A 21,170-nucleotide genomic window follows, 5' to 3' on the forward strand; every position below is an offset into this window, starting at 1 on the left:
GATCTCCACATACACCTTGTTAGTGAAGACTCTGATATAAAAAAAAAAGGAGGAAGGCGCCACATGTGTCAAAACTGATACAATTTATCCAGTTTTAATGCATAAGACGAGTGAACGAATAGATAATTGAAACAATTATTTTAACGTGGCAGCAATATATCCTCAACTGTATTCAGTATATATACATGCGAGAGCTCCGCATGATATAGGTGGTGGGACCAAGACCTATTTTACATTTTATATTTTCAATTTTATGCACAATTTTTTTGCGTTTTTGTATTTATTATGAATGTATATTACCGTAATTGATATGTGGGGAGTTTAGGTATATTTTTGTACAGACTTTTGGAATAGTTAGAGTACGTTGAATGGTGCGCATTATGTCTAGTTAATAAATATATGATTTATGTGAGCCAGTCATATGGTATTTGATGGTGAAAGCTTTTTTAACGGTCTAGTGGTAGGGAGCGGACTGGGCTCCATGTTAGAGGAGCTGGTGAGCTGAGCCAATCGTTTATTTAACAATGAATCATATTTTGATGGAAAATGCAAAAAAGATCATGAGTTCAATAAAAAAATGACCCAGACACTGTAATTAAGTGGACTTGATGATATATGGATGACGTGCTGAAGTCTTCTGGAAAGGGATCAACAAAAACATGCGGTGGAGGACGCTGACTTTCCCAGTTCTGAACCCACGACAGTAGCAAAAAGTGAGTGACTCGTTTGGATGCTGCAGTGAAAACGTCCATCTTAGCATGTACAATCGCATCTTAAAGGGGCAAAGATTTTGCTATTGATGGCCTATCCTCAGGACAGGCCATCAATAAGTGACCATCAGGGGTCTGACAACCTGCCCTCCCACCAATCTGCTGTTTCAGCATAGCTCCGGCACTGAAATACACAGTTCTGTCCATTGTTTAGCGGACGAATCTGGCGACTGGATGACTCCCACGCACTTCAATGGGAGCAGTGCTGCAGTAATTAGCTCCGTCCACTAGACAATGGACGGCTCCTGTGTAGTTTCGGTGCCGACTTCTGTCGAAGGAGTGACATCTGATTGGCAGAGGTGTCGCACCCTCACTGTCAGATATTGATAGCTTATTTTGGGGATAGACCATTACTTCTAAAATCCCAGGATACCCCTTTAAGGACATTTGTATTTGTTTTTTCCCACAGTGAGCTTTCATGCAGAAAATTAAAGGAAACCAGATCCCGAGGTTTTAGCCCTAAAATCTGTTCCCACAACCTTGTCTGACAAGACCTTTCTAAAGTTCTATTAGTCTCATTATTGCCTTATAAAAGGAACCAGCAAGTGTCCACCGGGAGTCTGTGAACCTTCTAAGTGTCCTGGTAAATCTTCTAAGTGTCCTGGTGAACCTTCTAAGTGTCCTGGTGAACCTTCTAAGTGTCCTGGTGAACCTTCTAAGTGTCCTGGTGAACCTTCTGTTGGCCCCTAATCTACCTCATCAACATGCCGTACAGCAGACAACCGGCGAATGTGCAGTGTGTTTACCTTTTGCGAGCAGACGCATCATTGCAGTTTTCCGTGGACCGTGCCCATCAGTTCAAGGCTTTTAATAAAAAAATAGAATAGCCAAATTCATTCTGTAGGCCTAGGCCCAGGAGAAGCAAGTCTGATGGTGTACATTCCCATCCAAAGAGGCCACCTTGTCGCTGGTGAACGGGCGCGCACAATTGGTGTGCACAGTACCTCATATTTTCATGTACAGTAAGTATAGCAGTAATGCAGTTCAAGATAATCCATATTCACTGTTTGCCTACCTCTTAGTGCCTCGAGTAGTGTGTAGTGTGTGTTTGCTTCTGCATCTGTTTTTTCCATTATTGTCTTTTTCGTAATGTACGCACTGGTCCCCATCTTACTCCCAGGGTCAACGGGTTTCTCACTGAGACAAGCACACACGTAGAATGACAGTGGGCACAGAGGCGGATGCCGGAGTCCCACTATGGTGTCATTGAGCATGATGGGGGTAACTGTATATTGCATGCTCTCTTTTATTATATTAGGTTCTGTCCTTTTTTCCCTGCTTTGTGCTTTCTTTCTGCCATTTATTTTTCAGCTAACCTGAGGTAAATCTATTGGCGGATTCTGATTGGACGATGGTTGGTTACCTGTATCTGGGGTACCTGTTTTCTGCCCCTCCCATGATTGGCCAGCTGTTCTCTGTGGCGGGAATTTGGAATATTTATAGGAGCTGTCAAGCGGGTTCAGAGCTGTCAGTCGCCGAACCTGTGAACAAGAGAAGACGTCGTCCCGCCCGCCCTCCCCTTTGAAGTCGCGGTCCTGAGTTAGAGGGGGGTTAGTCACCCAGCTTCACTGGGGGGACATTTGTGGTTTTTACTGACGTTTTAATGGTGTTTGATTAATTTATTAATTAATACTTTTTTTATAAAATTTGGTTTATTATGTATTTTAACCCTTAATAAAGGACCGCGGCCATTTTGCACCATATTTGGGTTTGGTATTTATTTTAGTTAAGTGTTAGATAAGAACTGTGCTCATATGACACCGTGAGAATGATTCCTCTACCCGCAACATGTTCTCTGCTCGAGAGACTAATAGGTCAAGGTGGTGGGAACAGTTTATAGGAGTACTATTAACTGAAAGCGCTTTTCTTGAGGTGTCTATATAGTAATACTGAGATCTTGGCAGAGGGAGGGCAGCAGATGGGTACTGTGTATGGGGATTCCCTGACTATGGCTCTCTCTATATATATATATATATATATATATATCAGAGACTTGTGCCTGTCACTGTTTATGAGGGGCTGTGGATGACAATGGATATGGGATATTTTTGCGGTTCTGGTTTATGATGAGGTCGGTGCCTGACACTGTTTATGGGGAAGGCGTTCTTTGACAGTGCTGTAAATGGGGAGGCTGTGGCTGACATGGTACTGTATATGGGGTCACAGAAAATAATGCACTAACACAATAGATGCAAACATTATATATGGACTAAGCCCTCACTCTGATATGATAAAATCTGAGACTCTCAGCCAATATATTTTGATCAAAACACATCTGTGCCCTCCTACCATGGGCGACTTTGATTAGGTGGTACCAGGGCCGCCTCCAGGTTCATGTGGGCCCTTGGGCGATAAATCCCAGTTGGCCCCCTTGAGGCATTTTGTACATTTACATGTCCCTCTGTGGCTCCCACAGGGTATAAATGACCACCAGTGGCCCCTATACAGAATAATGACCCCCCAATCACAGCATAATGACCCCCAGTGGCCCCACACACAGTATAATGACCACACAGTGGCCCTCTATTCAGAATAATAACCCCCAGTCGCCGCCCATTCAGAATAATGGGGGTTATACTGTATGGATGGGGCACTGGAGGTCATTATACTGTATGGTGGTCACTGGGGGTCATTATATTGAATGGGGGCTCTGGTGGTCATCATACTGAATGGAGGGACATTGGAGATCATTATACTAAATAGGGGGCACTGGGAGGGGTCATTATACTGTGTAAGGGGCCCTCACAGTGTAATGACCCCCCCAGTGGCCCCCTCACACACCGGGCGGTCCTGTCATTCACTAACCGCAGCTCCCTGCGCTCCAGCAATGATAGGTATGTGAGGGGGCCACTGGGGGGATCATCATAGATAGATAGGTTTAGCGTAGGACCCACCTGACTGAGACCACCTTGGCGCTGGGTAGGCGGCACAGATGTGTTTTGATCAAAATAATATTGTCTGAGAGTCTCAGATTTTATGATGAGAGTGAGGGCTTACTCCATATATTATGTTTGCATCTATTACTATAGTGCATTATTTTCTGTGACTTTTCTTTTATAAATGTAGCCATGTACATCTGCATATTCAGTTATCATATCGTGCAGGATGTTTAGTATCTTTTTCTGTATATCGGGTCACCCTATGGCTTTCATTGTTTATGAGGGGCATGGGATGACAATGGATATGATCTGTGACTGGCACTGGGGTGTTTACTGTATATAAAAAGCATTATAAATGACAATGTATATGGTGTCGCTCTAAGGCTTTTATTGTTTATGAGGGGCAGTGGATGACATGGTACAGTAGACAGGGTCACCCTGGGGCTTTCATGACAATGGATATGAGTGATTTCTGAGGTTTTGGCTTATGATGAGGTCTGTGCCTGGCACTGTATACGGGGATCTTTACTGTATATAAGAGCGTTGTAAATGACAATGTATATAGATAGGGTCACATTGTGACCTCATTTACAGTCTCCGCTTTCATTTTATTGGAGACCCTGTGGCTGTCACTGGATGGGAGCTGTCACTGGTAATGGTGACGATTAATGCATAGATACCCTTTGGCAGTGGGACTTTTATAGGGGGAACCAAAACACCCAGAAAGGCACAACCAAGAAATTTGCTGAGCATGCACAAAAACGCCCTTCGAGTTATCCTCCTCAGTCTTGTACAGAACCTGGATAACATAAAATCCAACAACGCCGAGAAGAACGCCAATGTAAAATTTACAATTATTTGACATCACATAGAAGATGCTCGGTGCTTTGCTGGAGGCGTCAGTTAGAGACATGCAGCATTTCCGGCGGTCAGTACATACCATTCGATGAGTTCTGGTGGTGAGAGAAGTCTCAAGGTAGATACAGCAGAGAGTGAAGAGCAGCAGATAGGGAGAAGATTATAGAGATATTCTCAAAGGAATCAGAGTCCATAGATTTGGAGGCATCACAAGCAGCATCTGACAGCAGCGCAATTCCCAAAGCAGCAAAAGAAAAAGAAGAAAGAAGACAGTTAAGCTTCAGGGAGTCAAGCATCGTCCCCGGCTGCTCCATATATTATATAAAAGAGATGTAAAGAGCACTTCCACCCAAAATCACCAGGGAACATGAGATGTTCTTTTCTATGACGTGGATACAATTTTCATCAGTCACTTCTTAGTTATATCTGTTTCAAAATGTCTGTAATGGGTTAATATACTGTAGATGGGGCCACTTAAATGTCCTCCACATTTGGCTGATGTGTGTGGGATTCTTTTCTGACTGAACCAGGGCTGGACCAAAAAAAAAAAAAAAGGAGGAAATAATATGGACATTGCGAGGAAAACAAACTGCGAAAATAAGAGGCATTTTTGCAAATGAACATGCTCCGATTTCCACGTGGATTTTTTTCTGCTACCTAAGGGCTCATTCAGACGGCCGTATGCTGTCTGCAAAAATGCGGATCAGTTTTTTTGCGGATTAGATGCAGACCTATTCAGTTCTATAAGGACCTTTTCTTCCGTTTTACGGCTCCGCAAAACAAATAAAACATGTCCTATACTCGTCAGTGAAAATCAGGATGTGGCCTCATTGAAGTCTATGGGTCCACAAAAATGCAGAATGCAATCCGTTTTTTATGCGGACATGCTGAATTGTCCGCCAAAAAAAAACAGATCCGCATTTTTGTCTGAATGAGCCCTAAGGATGGGGTTTTAAAAACCCACATGTGCTACATTGTAAATTGCCGCATATTTTCGGTGCAGAATCCCCTCGGAAAATCCAGCGCCATTCCGCCATATGTGACTGTGGCTTAAAGGGGTTATACCAGCAACAGCACTTATCACCTATTCACAGGACAGGTGTCAAATTGCTGGGACCCCCGCTGATCACAAAAACGGGGATCATCCAGGGTGAATGGAGGGATGGTATGATTGTCGATCCTCAGCTCCATTCACTTCTGTGGGACTGACATAGACAGTGCTCCGTCAGTTCAGTGATCGGACCCCCAGCAATCAGACATCTAGCGGATAGGTGATGAATGCTGTTCGTGGGGTAACCCCCTTAAAAGGAACCTGTCATGTTGAACCCGGTGTATGAGCTGCAGGCAGCATATTACAGCGCAGGGGAAGCTGAGCAGATTAATCATTTTGTTGGAAAAAAAATTCCCTACAGGGGTTTCTCTGATATCCATTGCATGACTTCCCAAAGTCAAACGGTTCCTTAGGCTCCATTCACACGTCCGTGGTGTGTTGCGGACCCGCAAATTGCAGATCCGCAACACACACCCGCCCGGCACCCCTACAGAAATGCCTATTCTTGTCCGCAAGCTGCGGACAAGAATAAGACATGTTCTATCTTTTGCGGAGCTGCAGACCCGAAGATCGGGGCCGCGCCCCGCAAATGCGGATGCGGACAGCACACATTTGCGGATGTGTGAATGGAGCCTTATGCTGCCCAACACATCTTCAGGAATCGAATGTTCACTTGCTTCATACTGCCGCCCATCCCTTCTGACAGGTGCCACAAGATAATCCATATTGTTACTTGACCTGTTTTAATGTTATCAGTCTGCTCAGCTCCTCCTGAGCTCTAACCCGCAGATACGACACCACACTTCACATTTCCTCTTCGCTTCATACAGTACTTCTGTATTTCACTCTATAATTCTTCCCAGACTGAAGACTGAGCTACTGATCCATAATATGGATGCCATATGAATATAGAATATACAGCGGGGGGCGTGGCCTGAGCATGTTGCCGTGAAGACGCACTGTACAGAGCTCCCGGACCCTGGGCTTCTCATATAACCCTTGGCCATATCCACCTGGATCTTTCTACCTGATGGAGGATGGTCAGACGCTCCGGTCGTCGGGGGCTCCTCTTTCCTGGCCCCGGAACCGCATATTGCGCAATACTTCAACCAAACTCAGGCCACAGCGCGCCCAGCTACAGAATCAAAGATGGCGCCAACTGAAGAGCGAGCAGCAGCTACAGCAGCGCAACCAAGCCCTAAACACCCCGACAGCTCGCCAATGTCAGAGCGGTGGACCCCTCGACACCCTGCTTCAGCTGCACCGACACCAGTGCTCCTCTCCAGCGTGCCCCAGGGAGATTCCATAACGGAGGACGCACCCACGTTGTCAGGCCTGGTGAGTGACATCCTGCCTGCACACCCCTCAGGCCCTCCAACGTTCAAAGCCTCTATATTGGCAACCTCTTTAAATGACCCCAAAGATATGACCTCACTGTCTGGGGACAGATCGCCCTCACGGGTAGAGCACTGGCGCACCCTCTCACTTTCCGCAAGGGACTTTAACCGGGCTCTGGTTACAGGCCCCAAACAACGCCAGACGCCAGGCTGGACCCCCTGTCTACTCCCGCAATTTTTCAGACCCCCACTTGCTCTGGTGCCTCTAAGTCCCCATCTTCGGCCTCCTACTTGGGCAGCAGCAGATATAAGCGCCCGAAATGAAAGCAAATATGGACCCTCCGTAGTAACCTGCCTACTAAACACGACATGGAAGCCATGATATTACGGGTTGAATCCAAGCACAATCAGGCCATTGCGGCCGTCAAGACAGACCTGAGAAATATTTGTATTCAATTAAATACACAGGTGCAGGTCACTTCTGCATTGGAAGCTCGTCTTAATTCGGTTGAAGAAAATGTGGCTTCACAGAGGGCCTTAAACAGACATATACTTCTGCAAGTGGACAACCAAGAAAATAGAGGTTGACGCAACAATATCAAACTAAGCGGGATACCAGAAGAGGCGTCTGAACTACGTAAAGCTGTAACCTGTATCTTCAATACCCTCCTCTCCAGACCACCAGATGCAGTAATTGAACTGGACAGAGAAAATAGGGTGTTGGGTCCCAGGCACCCGAATAACTCGGCTCCTAGAGATGTCTTATGTAGGGTTCATTTTTTCAGGGAGAAAGAGGAGATTCTACAAAGGGCCTGGAGACAAGGTCCTACAATGTTCGCGGGGGCTCAGATCCAACTCATGCCAGATGTCTTGAGGCGTACCCTGATAATGAGATGTACTCTCAAACCTCTCCTACAATTGATCACTGAAGCTGGAGCCACATACCGGTGGGGACACCCTTTCCATCTTATTATCCGCAAAAATGGACTATCCCTCGCTTTACACTCTCCAGACCAATCAGAGGATCTATCTCGATTCTTGGAAATCACCACTCTCTCCTTACCAGATTGGTTAAATATCCCAATTCTCATGCCTCAGACGGCCTTGCCTCCTATGCGCCCTTGTGACAGGTCTTTACGCAGACCCTCTCCAGAGATACAGACCTGTGACCAGGAGTCCCACATGGAAATTGCACCAGCACCCGTGGACTGTGGCTGATTACTTCAGTTTTAAGTCAAGTAGTCCCCTCTAGAAAAGATCCCTGTACAGCTGGGAACTCCGTTACTCACTGACAGAGTGGGGATCATCTGTGTCCCCCTTTCTGATTAGTGGAATTTATTCTAATATAAGGCCTGACCCCCATCAGGGGTCTCATACTGTTAAGTTATACTTGGCCTCCTTTCCCCACATAGAAACGCGACTCTCGGTCTGCTCAATTGTGGGCACTCTGAGATTCGCTAAGTGGTGTTTATTCCACAAGTTTTGGTTACTGTTACTTTACCCGCCCTGGATAAGCTAGATCGGGTATTTGGCTTACAAAGCTAACCTGTAGTGTTTTTCTCCTAAGTCCCTTCTTGTGTGTTGGTCTACCCATCCTCTTGTTCTTTCCTTGAACTTTTCCTCCCCCCCCCTTTTTTTTTTCCTTTTGCTTTTCTCTCTCTCCCTTGCCAAATAGACTAGAAATATGTCTGCCATCAACTTTGCATCTATCAACACCAATGGGTTGAATACACCAGAGAAAAAATCCTCCATCCTCTGACTCCTATGGAGTAAGAAGGTACAAATTGCATTCATACAGGAAACACACTTCCGCAAGGGAGCGCTACCTCTCTTAAGATCACCCAGGTGCCCAGACTCTTAGCATAGCTGTTACTCAGTTTCGAAGTCAAGGGTAGTAAGCATACTAATCTCTAGAACCACCCTATGGGAAGTGATAGATACCCAGACAGATGATAATGGTAGATATCTATTTGTAAAGGGCCGTCTAGCGGGTCAACTCTATACTCTAGTGAATCTATACCTACCCAATACCAACCAATACAAGGCTTTAGCGGGGATCCTGTCGAGGCTAGAAAGTTTTGCAGAGGGTGTGCTCTTGGTTGGGGGGGACTTAAATGTATACTCTAGGTTAGACTATTTTCTAATATGGCATTCAGCGGTATCCCTCCTTGCCTCCTCCTCGATTGATTCTATGACCTTCTCTGATCACGCTATGCTTCATGCTTCTCTGAGATTTCCCCTCCCAGCACCTAAGTCCTGGCAGTGGCAACTGAAAGAGTCCCTGATACAGGACTTGGTAATCTCTCAGGAAATCCATACAGTTCTCTCGTGTTACTTTAAAGAAAACCATGTGGATAACGCTTCTCCCCTCACAGTCTGGGCTGCTCACAAATGTGTGGTCAGGGGAGCGCTCATCAAGCATGGAGCCAGACGAAAGAAAGAGAGAGCAGAGGAAGTCTCCCAGCTTCTGGCTGAGGTCTCTCGTCTAGAGCTGGTTCACAAACAGTCACATACCCAGGCTTCTCGCACAGCCTTGTTGATAGCCAGGGGGAAACTTAAGGAAAAACTAGACATACACTGCGTGCAGAATTATTAGGCAAATGAGTATTTTGACCACATCATCCTCTTTATGCATGTTGTCTTACTCCAAGCTGTATAGGCTCGAAAGCCTACTGACAATTAAGCATATTAGGTGATGTGCATCTCTGTAATGAGAAGGGGTGTGGTCTAATGACATCAACACCCTATATTAGGTGTGCATAATTATTAGGCAACTTCCTTTCCTTTGGCAAAATGGGTCAAAAGAAGGACTTGACAGGCTCAGAAAAGTCAAAAATAGTGAGATATCTTGCAGAGGGATGCAGCACTCTTAAAATTGCAAAGCTTCTGAAGCGTGATCATCGAACAATCAAGCGTTTCATTCAAAATAGTCAACAGGGTCGCAAGAAGCGTGTGGAAAAACCAAGGCGCAAAATAACTGCCCATGAACTGAGAAAAGTCAAGCGTGCAGCTGCCAAGATGCCACTTGCCACCAGTTTGGCCATATTTCAGAGCTGCAACATCACTGGAGTGCCCAAAAGCACAAGGTGTGCAATACTCAGAGACATGGCCAAGGTAAGAAAGGCTGAAAGACGACCACCACTGAACAAGACACACAAGCTGAAACGTCAAGACTGGGCCAAGAAATATCTCAAGACTGATTTTTCTAAGGTTTTATGGACTGATGAAATGAGAGTGAGTCTTGATGGGCCAGATGGATGGGCCCGTGGCTGGATTGGTAAAGGGCAGAGAGCTCCAGTCCGACTCAGACGCCAGCAAGGTGGAGGTGGAGTACTGGTTTGGGCTGGTATCATCAAAGATGAGCTTGTGGGGCCTTTTCGGGTTGAGGATGGAGTCAAGCTCAACTCCCAGTCCTACTGCCAGTTTCTGGAAGACACCTTCTTCAAGCAGTGGTACAGGAAGAAGTCTGCATCCTTCAAGAAAAACATGATTTTCATGCAGGACAATGCTCCATCACACGCGTCCAAGTACTCCACAGCGTGGCTGGCAAGAAAGGGTATAAAAGAAGAAAATCTAATGACATGGCCTCCTTGTTCACCTGATCTGAACCCCATTGAGAACCTGTGGTCCATCATCAAATGTGAGATTTACAAGGAGGGAAAACAGTACACCTCTCTGAACAGTGTCTGGGAGGCTGTGGTTGCTGCTGCACGCAATGTTGATGGTGAACAGATCAAAACACTGACAGAATCCATGGATGGCAGGCTTTTGAGTGTCCTTGCAAAGAAAGGTGGCTATATTGGTCACTGATTTGTTTTTGTTTTGTTTTTGAATGTCAGAAATGTATATTTGTGAATGTTGAGATGTTATATTGGTTTCACTGGTAAAAATAAATAATTGAAATGGGTATATATTTGTTTTTTGTTAAGTTGCCTAATAATTATGCACAGTAATAGTCACCTGCACACACAGATATCCCCCTAAAATAGCTAAAACTAAAAACTACTTCCAAAAATATTCAGCTTTGATATTAATAAGTTTTTTGGGTTCATTGAGAACATGGTTGTTGTTCAATAATAAAATTAATCCTCAAAAATACAACTTGCCTAATAATTCTGCACTCCCTGTACACACCAAATCCCTGCTAAACAGGGCCTGACGACATTTTTTGAATACGGTAACAAATGTAGTAGGACTCTAGCTCAATCATTGCGGGAACAGAGAGCGAGAAACTATGTCCCACTGATTGCCAATCCCAAGGGCCACAACCTAAATGATCCAGATAAGATAACGGAAGCTTTTGCCCAATACTACCAGTCCTTGTATAATCTCCCTTGCTCTAAGGCTGGGTTCACACGGGCGTGTCCGGATTAGGTCCGGATGCGTCCCGGTGCATTGCGGCAAACCCGCGCGAGTAGGAATGCAATTGCAGTCAGTTTTGACTGCGATTGCGTTCCGATGTTCAGTTTTTATCGCGCGGGTGCAATGTGTTTTGCACGCGCGTGATAAAAAACCGACTGTGGTACCCAGATCCGAACTTCTTCACAGAAGTTCAGGTTTGGGTTAGTTGTAGTGTAGATTGTATTATTTTCCCTTATAACATGGTTATAAGGGAAAATAATAGCATTCTGAATACAGAATGCATAGTAGGTGATCAATTGAGGGTTAAAAAAAAATAAAAAAATTAACTCACCTCCTCCGCGTAGTTCCCGGTCTCTTCTTTACTTCTTTAATGATGAACTACAGGCTAGGACCTGTGGTGACGTCAGATCACATGCTCCAATCACATGGTCCATTACCACGGTAATGGACCATGTGATTGGAGCATGTGATCTGACGTCACCAAAGGTCCTTTAGCCGACAGCTCATCAGAAGAGACTGGGAACTACGCGATCAAGAGGAGAAGGTGAGTTAATTTGTTTATTTTTTTTAACCCCTCCAGCGCTATTTTACTATGCATTCTGTATTCAGAAGGTTATTATTTTCCCTTATAACCATGTTATAAGGGAAAATAATACAGTGAATAGACTGTCACCTAGCAACCATGCGTGAAAATCGCACCGCATCCGCACTTGCTTGCGGATGCTTGCGATTTTCACGCAACCCCATTCATTTCTATGGGGCCTGCGTTGCGTGAAAAACGCAGAATATCGAGCATGCTGCGATTTTCACACAACGCACAAGTGATGCGTGAAAATCATCGCTCATCTGAACAGCCCCATTGAAATGAATGGGTCCGGATTCAGTGCGGGTGCAATGCGTTCACCTACCGCATTGCACCCGCGCGGAAATCTCGCCCGTGTGAACGCTGCCTAACTCAGCTAGCCCGTCCCTAACACTAGCCATGCGCAAATACCTATCTGACTTAGGCCCCCCGAAAATCCCACGAGATGCTCTTGCGGATTTAGACAGGCCCATCTCGGAAGAGGAATTAACAGAAGCCTTAAAAACTATGCAACCCAGTAAAGCCCCTGGTACGGACGGACTACCGACATCTTATTATAAGAAATACCTCTCCTACAGGCCCCACTCACTAAGGTACTGAATGTAATAGCAACAGGGACTCCTCTACCTACCTCACGCACATATCACAGTCATACATAAAGAGGGCAAGGATCCAGCAGCCTGCGCAAGCTATGGCCCTATCTCACTGCTTAATGTAGACCTCAAGTTGTTTGCAAAGATCTTGGCTATGTGCCTAGTCTCTTTCCTGTCAGACCTGATTCACTCTTAACAAGTCGGCTTTATCCCATCTAGAGAAGCTAGGGATAACACTACGAAAGTGCTGAACCTGATTCACCATGCTAAATTACAACGCGCCTCTTTCTGCGTTTTATCGACAGATGCTGAAAAGGCGTTTAATAGGGGGGGCTGACAGTGGTTATTTGAAGTCTTAAACCATGTAGGCATGGCTGGCTCTATGATGGCCTGGATCCGTTCTCTCTATATCTGCTGCGACGAAAGTGAATGGGGTCCTATCATCCACCTTTGAAATACGAAACGGGACACGACAGGGTTGCCCTCTCTCCCCCTTAATTTTCGTGCTTTCACTGGAACCTCTACTCCGAACAGTCCGGTCAAACCCTAATATTACAGGCGTCTCTTTATCGGTCTAATAGAAACCTCCCTCGTCATATCACCACCCCCCCCCCCGTTTGGTGGTTTGTTTGTTTGTTTTCGCTTTCTCTCTCTTTCAAACACTTATTTACTTAGTTTAGAATTTATCTACTCGACCTTCCCTAATTTTCCCCTCATCTTACAGTCCGTCTCCTTCTTAATGACATTCCATTTCCCCCTTTGTTCATGATATGTGTTGCACTGGAATCATAAAAGATCGCACATAGATTGTTTGCGTCCCATCATACAAGAACAACCTTAGGACTTCCTATTTTTTATGACCGTGGTCGTATTCTACTTTGTTGCACTGATCGGTACAGTCGGGCCTTCGCCTTGTAGACTGATTATTATTGCATTGTCTTTGATTTGCCAACGATTGCACTCCACACATATATGTAATCGACATGGTTTATTATGACGATGATACATTGGTACCTGTCTTTTCAAATTTTCTTAAATAAAGAATAAAAATAAAATAAAAAAAGAATGTAGAATATACACATTCACATTATGGATCCCTTTTTTCAGTCTTCATGGAGAGATTCTCTCTGTCATAGGGCATCGGCTGGAGGCTGCAGAAGGGCGTTGCTCCAAAACAAAACAATCTGCATGCAAACTACATGCAGGGCGCCATACACATTAGAGAAAAGTCACCAGGATCGGACAAACATCTAATATGTAAGGAGGACTCTGACTCTCCCACTACGGCAGATGCGGTGGAAACGCGAACTGGATTGAGGGATTTTAACATGTTGATCCTTTGTTCCTGCAATATGTCAGCTTATTCCCCTCTACCGAAGGACAACATTTAACATGTCTTCGCAGTGGGGATCTGACTGGGACCCCCACGATCACTAAAACAGGGGTCCCGAGTTTCTTATTTGAATGGTGCACTCGGCTATCTCCATCAGTCCCACAGACAGCGAATAGGGCGGTAGTGAATAATGACTGCATTTAAATGAAGGACTCGGGACCCAGAGGTGGCCCCCAGCAGTCAAACATGTATCACCTATTCTGCCAGAAGAAGATAGACATTGCTCGTGGGCCAACCCCTTTATGTTGTATTGTACTTTTAGATCTGGTGCTGGTTTTGGCAAAATAAACAATTGCACTAAACTGCTCTGTGTGAACACAGCCTAAACAGCAAACAGAGGCACAACAGGAAAACACTTACTCTATGTACATAGGAATTACTGTCACAAAGTCGGACAGTGATAACTGCCTGTGGTACAATGATCAATGGTTTTGTACACTGCCAGTTCTCAGTCAGGAAACCACAATATAACCCAAATAATTCCCCATTATGACCTATTCATTAAACAGGGAAGAATCTCTCACTCACAATTATCCTACTCTGTATTACCATGGAGAACTTCCTGAATTCTGGTTTAGGGGTATCTGTCACTTTGTGATACACTGCTAGGTTCACTTTCATTACACGTACGGCGGTTTTTTCGCAGATGAAGCTACAACATAGGCCCTCTTGAGATTCCAGATGTACCTGTGGCCACGAGCCAGACAGCTGCCAGAAGATGAAGTGGAGATACGCACTGATGACTACTGACTGACTAAACACAGCCCGTATGTCAGTGGGGATGGACCATAGCAGAGGGGCTGTCTCAAGACTGAAACTTATCACCTATCCACAGAAAAGACATTAAGTGTCTGTCTGCCTGGGGCCCCACAATCCAAGAGAACGGGGGTCCCATGTCCTCAGTTTGAAAAGAGCATTGGTTGAACATGTGCACTGCCGCTCCATCAAATCTATGGAACCGCTGAAGGGAAGCTGAGTACAGCGCTCGGCTATCTCCAGCAGTCCCATAGAATCTGAATGGAGCAGCAGCATGAACGCTCGACTCAAATAGGCCCCCCTCCCCCCGACATTGAGAATAGGGGATAAGTTTCCAACTTGGGACAACCCCTCTATAGTTTTATCAAATAACGCTTATTGCGCTGTGAAATGCTACACAGTTAGGGTCCTATATAACAGATGCAGGGCAGAGGAAAGATCGCCGGAGGCAGAGAGGAAGGGAGGGTAAGAACAAGAGGAACGTAAGGAAGGAGGGAGGATGGGGGGGATGAAAGGAAGGGAGGGAGGAAGGAAGGAAGTCAGGAAGGAAAGGATGGACAGACACACACAAGGAAGAAGGGAGGAAGGGGGGATGAAAGGAAGGAAGGAAGGGTGGGAGGGAGGGAGGAAGGATGGAAGTTAGGAAGGAAAGGAGGGACGGACACGGAAGGAAGGAGGGAGGGGGAGGGGGGAGGGGAGAAGAAAGCGATGGATGATGGAAGGGAGGGAGGGAGGGAGGGAGGGAGGGAGTGAGTGAGGGAGGGAGGGAGGAAGGGAGAGAAAGACCAAAAGGAACGTAAGGAAGGAGGGAGGAAGGGGGGATGGAAAAAAGGATGGGTGGGAGGAAGGAAGGATGGAAGTAAGGAAGGATGGAAGTAAGGAAGCAAATGAGGGACGGAAACACGGAAGGAAGAAAGGAGGGAGAGGAGGGAGGGAGGAAGAAAGCGATGGGTGACGGAAGGGAGGGAGGAAGGAAAAATCGGGAGAAATGGAGGGAGGGACAGCGTAATGGAGGGAGAAAGGACGGAAGAAAAGTAGGGAGGAGGGAATGGAGGGAGGATGGGCGGAAGGAAGGGAGAAAAAAAAAAGAAGAAAGAAAGAAAGAAAGGAATAAATGAAGGGAGGAAGCAAGGAAGGAAAGAAGGATACTCCAGCCTGGCAGGGTCTTGCTGTAGTGGATTTATCCATCTTCACTTATGTGAAAATCCTAAGGACACAGAACTCTGGTGGTGGGGGAACTGGAGAGGAATCACTTAAATCAGGTACTGTAATTAAATTGCAAAAAATAGGATTTTTAGAAGAACTCTTTAAATTGAACCAGTTTTCAACAACAGGAGGTTGTCAGATAAAAAAAACTGCTGGTGAAGATCCACCAGCAGAATCTACTGATGAGGTCTCAGCAGAATCTACTGATGGGGTCTATTCCCATGTTGCGGTCGTACTTTTGAGAAATCGCAACAAAATGCTATGTGAATAGGCCAACACCTGGCTGATCTATTCCCTTTCCACTGTGCAAGCCCCGAATATGTTTTGGGAAGGAGAAAACACTACCAAGTATCTACGACAGAGGGCCATAAATAAATAGTGATTATTCTCTTCAATGTGGATGACAAATTACAAATGTGTGGCATGATGTGTGATTGGGGGTGGAGTTGCTCTTTAAAGGGCTTCTGTCACCCCACTAAAGTAATTTATTTATTTTTGGCTACTTAAATTCCTTATACTGAGATATATCAATATATATGGCTCTTACTGATTTTCGTTCTGTAGTTTCTTAAAAAAACTGACTTTTATAATATGTAAATTACCTCTCTACCAGCAAGTAGGGCGGCTACTTGCTGGTAGCAGCCGCATCCTCCTTTCTTAAAGACGCCCCCTCCTCATGTTGATTGACAGGGCCAGCGAACGCGCTCGTCCTCTGACTGGCCCTGTCTGCATTCAAAATTTTGCGCCTGCGTCGTACCGGTCTTCAGTCGGCGCAGGCGCACTGAGAGGAGGACGCTCCATCCTCAATGCGCCTGCGCCGATGACGTCACATCTACACCCAGCGCAGGCGCACTGAGGAAGGAGCGGCGAGCGAGCGTCCTCCTCTCAGTGCGCCTGCGCCGACTGAAGACCGGTACAGCGCAGGCGCAAAATTTTGAATGCAGACAGGGCCAGTCAGAGGACGAGTGCGTTCGCTGGCCCTGTCAATCAACATGAGGAGGGGGTGTCATTATGAAAGGAGGATGCGGCTGCTACCAGCAAGTAGCCGCCCTACTTGCTGGTAGAGAGGTAATTTACATATTATAAAAGTCTGTTTTTTGAAGAAACTACAGAACGAAAATCAGTAAGAGCATTATATATTGATAAATCGCAGTATAAGGAATTTAAGTAGCCAAAAAAAAAAATATGACTTTAGTGGGGTGACAGAAGCCCTTTAATAGTGATTTCTACAACTCAACACGGCAGAACTTACAATAAATTATTTTTGGTCGTAGAATGCACAATATGTAATATAAGGTTTCTTTACCTGTCTATATGCGCATGCCTTACCTTTGATTAGAAAAGCTTCTGCGAAAAGCCGCATCTTATACAGGGGCTCATCATCTAAGGACAGATGCTCGAATCCCGATCTGGCGTACATACTGACGGCATCCCGGTATGATCCTTCACAGTAATGCAACTTGCCTAGTATCAAGAGAGCTTCTGTCATGTAGTGAGGCTGCAAGACAGAACAGGATATTGTGGGTAATACATAAGTAGAATTATTTGGTATTCCATGTAAACCAGTTCTCCGAAGCATCTTCTAATCATGTAGGCTTTGGGTGGAAAATACAAACTACAATGCCTCACAACATCCCCTTTACTCAGCTTTGAGGTCGATGCGAATAACCTCTGAAGGTTTAACATATCTTGAGAATAATCTGGCAGCAGGAGAAGAGTGTGCTGCTCTTGAGGGAATCAGTGACCAGTCCAATCTTATAATCATGTTTACGAGGACAGGGAGATAGAGAACAGTGATATCAAGTGGGCTGGTGTAGAAAACCTGCACTCTGTCAGCAAATGGGAGTGATGACAGCAGTGGGAGAGCATTGTGTGTATCTAGTTGAAAGCAGTGACCTGACTACTCCCGGCATCAAGGTACTAACCACCAGGGTAGAAGGCAAAATATATAGAATATGAGACCCCAACTTTCAAACCTACATGACCAAGGGTACAACAAATGGCTTCCCTAGTATATATGTGTGGACCAGGGAAATAACTCAGTATTAGGCCTCAAACCGCGAATCCGCAAAAAACAGAAGGCCGGCCATTCACCCCCATGAATACGCAACCAGCCTGATGAAGGGCATGCCTTTTGCCCGAAACGTTGCCTCAGTTCTAAAAAGGACCACTATGTCCGGCTAATAAAAAGCATTTAATCAATATTGGAGAGCTGTCTAAATTGTTAAACACTTACCTGTTCCAAGAGGTGGAGCAAGGAACGCACCAAGACGTGCACCCAAAACCCGTCAGTATTAGATAGAGTGCCGTGATCACAACGTGATTCTAATATAAATGCCTATTCTTGTCCGCAAAGCGCGGACAAGAATAGGACATGTTATATTTTCTTTAGCGGGGCCGTGGAACAGAGCCACGGATGCGGACAGCACACGGAGTGCTGTCCGCATCTTTTGCGGCCCCATTGAAATGAATGGGTCTGCATCCGAGCCGCCGTTTTACGCGGACCCAAACATTGGTCGTGTGCATGAGGCTTTAGGATTGGAGCCCCAGCAGAAGTCACTTGTAGACACGTAGTCCCTAGAAAGACTAAGAAAACACAATGAAAGGGATTCTAAGCTTTCTGTCTCCTAATATGTTGCTAATGGTGGTCATGGTAGAGTGAGGTCCTATGGTCACTTTACACGCTGCAGCATGGAATTATGTTAGTAACGGAAGCATTATGAATTATGTTAGGAGAGAATGAAGGAAGCTACAGACTAATATCAGTAGTAATAAGTTAGAGCAACTGGACTTCTATTTTCTCTTGTAGACATTTAGCTCATCCAACTGGCTTTCTCAATTAGAATGACATGTACAAGGAATCTCCGGCATTAAATACCGGTGAATCATGCTTCAGTCAGTATAATCTGTTTATCATAATCAACATAAGATTAAAGACCTCATGAAGGTTAGATGTTGATTTCATTTGCATGACTTAAACTATCAGATGTGATTGAACTGCCTTACGAGAGGTGTTAGAATAGCACTGTAAGTGGCATAGAAAGCCAGCCGAATGACTTGCGAAATATCTTCAAGAAAAAAATGCAAAAAGTCTAGTTGCTCTGACTTATTACTACTGACATACCATGACCCGGATGAATGAAAACCTTCATGAAAAAATACCTACAGACTAAGGCCTCATGCACACGGCTGTTGTTTTGGTCTGCATCCGAGCCGCCGTTTTGGCGGCTCGGATGTGGACCCATTCACTTCAATGGGGCAGCAAAAGATGCGGACAGCACTCCGTGTGCTGTCCGCATCCGTTGCTCCGTTCCGTGGCCCCGCAAAAAAATATAACATGTCCTATTCTTGTCCGCACTTTGCGGACAAGAATAGGCAGTTTTATGTAAAGGCTCTCCGTGCCGTTCCGCAAATTGAGGAACGTGCACGGACGCCATCCGTGTTTTGCAGATCCGCGATTTGCGGACCGCAAAACACACCACGGTCGTGTGCATGCGGCCTAAGGGATCCATAGACTTGTATGGCTCCACGGAACGTTTTCTGCGGACAAGTATAGGACATTGAAGTTTATTTTTGCGGAGCCGCGGTACGGAATAACGGATGCGGACAGCACACGGTGTACTGTCCGCATCTTTGAGGGCCCATAGAAATAAATGGATCCGCAGACCTTCCGCAAAATTGCGGAACCGGTGCGGATCCGTAAATACGGTCATGTGAATGGGCCCTAACAGCGGAAGAAACAATGTGCCTCAGCGTGCCAAAAGTCTGCAATGCCGCAGGTCCTCCTACATGTACTAAAGTTGCACTATACAGACGCCTAATTGTTTTCAATGTATGCATTGGAGATGAAGACCTATGGCTGCATTTACAGATTATTACAACTTCATGGGAGGATCCTATCAGAAGCACTCCTCGAAATCAGCTACCTGTCGGAAGACAAAAAAAGGGGGTTGTCTAATCCATTTCTGGACCAAATGGCAAAGGGGTGAGGTTTACATAAAAATGGGTGTTTCTTGACGTTTAGGTGCACTGGTGACGGAACGAAGGTGGGACTTAAAAGAGTTGTCTCATCTCATACATTGATCATATATCGCTAGAATAAGCCATCAGCATCAGATAAGTGCAGGTCCCATCTCTGGTACCTGGTCCTATCTCCAGAAGGGGCCCCCCAAAGTGAACGGAGAGCAGCCGCATATGCGCAGCCACCCTCAGTTCACTGCTATGCGAGTTCCAAAATTAGCGGAGGGCCGGCTCAGCTATTTCCAACAGTCTCATTGCGGTGAATGCAGCGGGGGCTGCACTTGCGCTGTGCTCCCTCCATTCACCGCTAATGGGTCTTCCGTAAACAGCAGAGCACACTCGCTCAGCTATTTTTGGAAATCCTATAGTGGTGAATGGAGAGCACACTTTCTAAGTATAAGACCGAATATTTTAAGATTGTGAATTTTACATTTGTCTTGTTTGGCACAGTCAGACTACGCCCTATGGCCTGACTCATGGGTTTCCCAATTATACCCCCCACCCCACTAAGTCTTGGAAAACAGAACAGCCAAGGAAAATTTGCAGAGGCAGCATGATTAACACCTCTCCTGGCCAAGCGTGCAGAACGTCTGGAGGAAACTGTGACAGGGCACAATGCTGAATATGAGACATTTTAGCTAAAAACACATACTGGTAAAATCACAGCGGGGGTTGACAGTAACACATACTTACCGGTAATTTGCCTCTGTTTAGTATGCCTGTTAGATAGTTCTTGGCTTGATGCAGTTTTCGCTCTTTGCTTTCCATTAATGGAATGGAGAGTTTGAGTTTGGCAACGTTCTCCCTTAAAGAGAGCTCCAGCAGAGCCTCGGCGAGCAGCAGGTTCGTAAAATCATCTGTAAGGCAAGAGTTAAAGCAGATGTCACTGAATGCCTGAAGAAGGATCTGATCTCAGGACGAAATTACCGCTAAGTGACTGCCCACGTGATCCACATAAGAACAGAAAAAGAGTCATTTGAGCAAATTAGAAAGTTAAAGAGGTGCTTTATTCTGTTAATCTGTAACCGAGCACTTCCTCGGAATGCTGCAAGGGTTCCTTGTCAAACTACTCGTGTGAATCCGCGAAATTACTCTCATAAAGGGCATTTTATGGCAGCTTTAAAGTTTAGGCCCACTACAGGGGTTCGCAAGTCAAAATGTCTCAGCCAGGTCAAAATAAATATGAAGGATGTGCCCTTTCTGCTGCGGCTCTCTCTCCCTGTAACTGCCACAGCTTCTAACAGAAGATATGGCTGGCGATGGTTGAAAATTTAAACTGAGCGCGTGTGACCACCTCAGTGAGGTGGACGGAGAAATAAGGAAAATAATTTATTGAATAAGGCTACATGCTCACGACCGTAT

At 45.5% G+C, this 21,170-nt stretch overlaps 1 protein-coding gene across 2 annotated transcripts in view; it reads right to left on the reverse strand.

The window, feature by feature from the left end:
• Positions 1-21,170, reverse strand: part of TTC7A (tetratricopeptide repeat domain 7A) — a 405,257-nt gene that overhangs the window by 362,643 nt on the left and 21,444 nt on the right. For both annotated transcript variants that reach the window (XM_040430310.1, XM_040430311.1), the window contains exons 2-3: positions 20,502-20,665; positions 17,118-17,286 (exon numbers count right to left, since the gene is read on the reverse strand). In XM_040430310.1, the coding sequence (XP_040286244.1) occupies positions 17,118-17,286; positions 20,502-20,665 (333 nt within the window). The remainder of the gene's footprint in view (positions 1-17,117; positions 17,287-20,501; positions 20,666-21,170) is intronic.

This window comes from Bufo bufo, chromosome 4 (genome assembly GCF_905171765.1).
Source record: "Bufo bufo chromosome 4, aBufBuf1.1, whole genome shotgun sequence".
Lineage (NCBI taxonomy): Eukaryota > Metazoa > Chordata > Amphibia > Anura > Bufonidae > Bufo > Bufo bufo.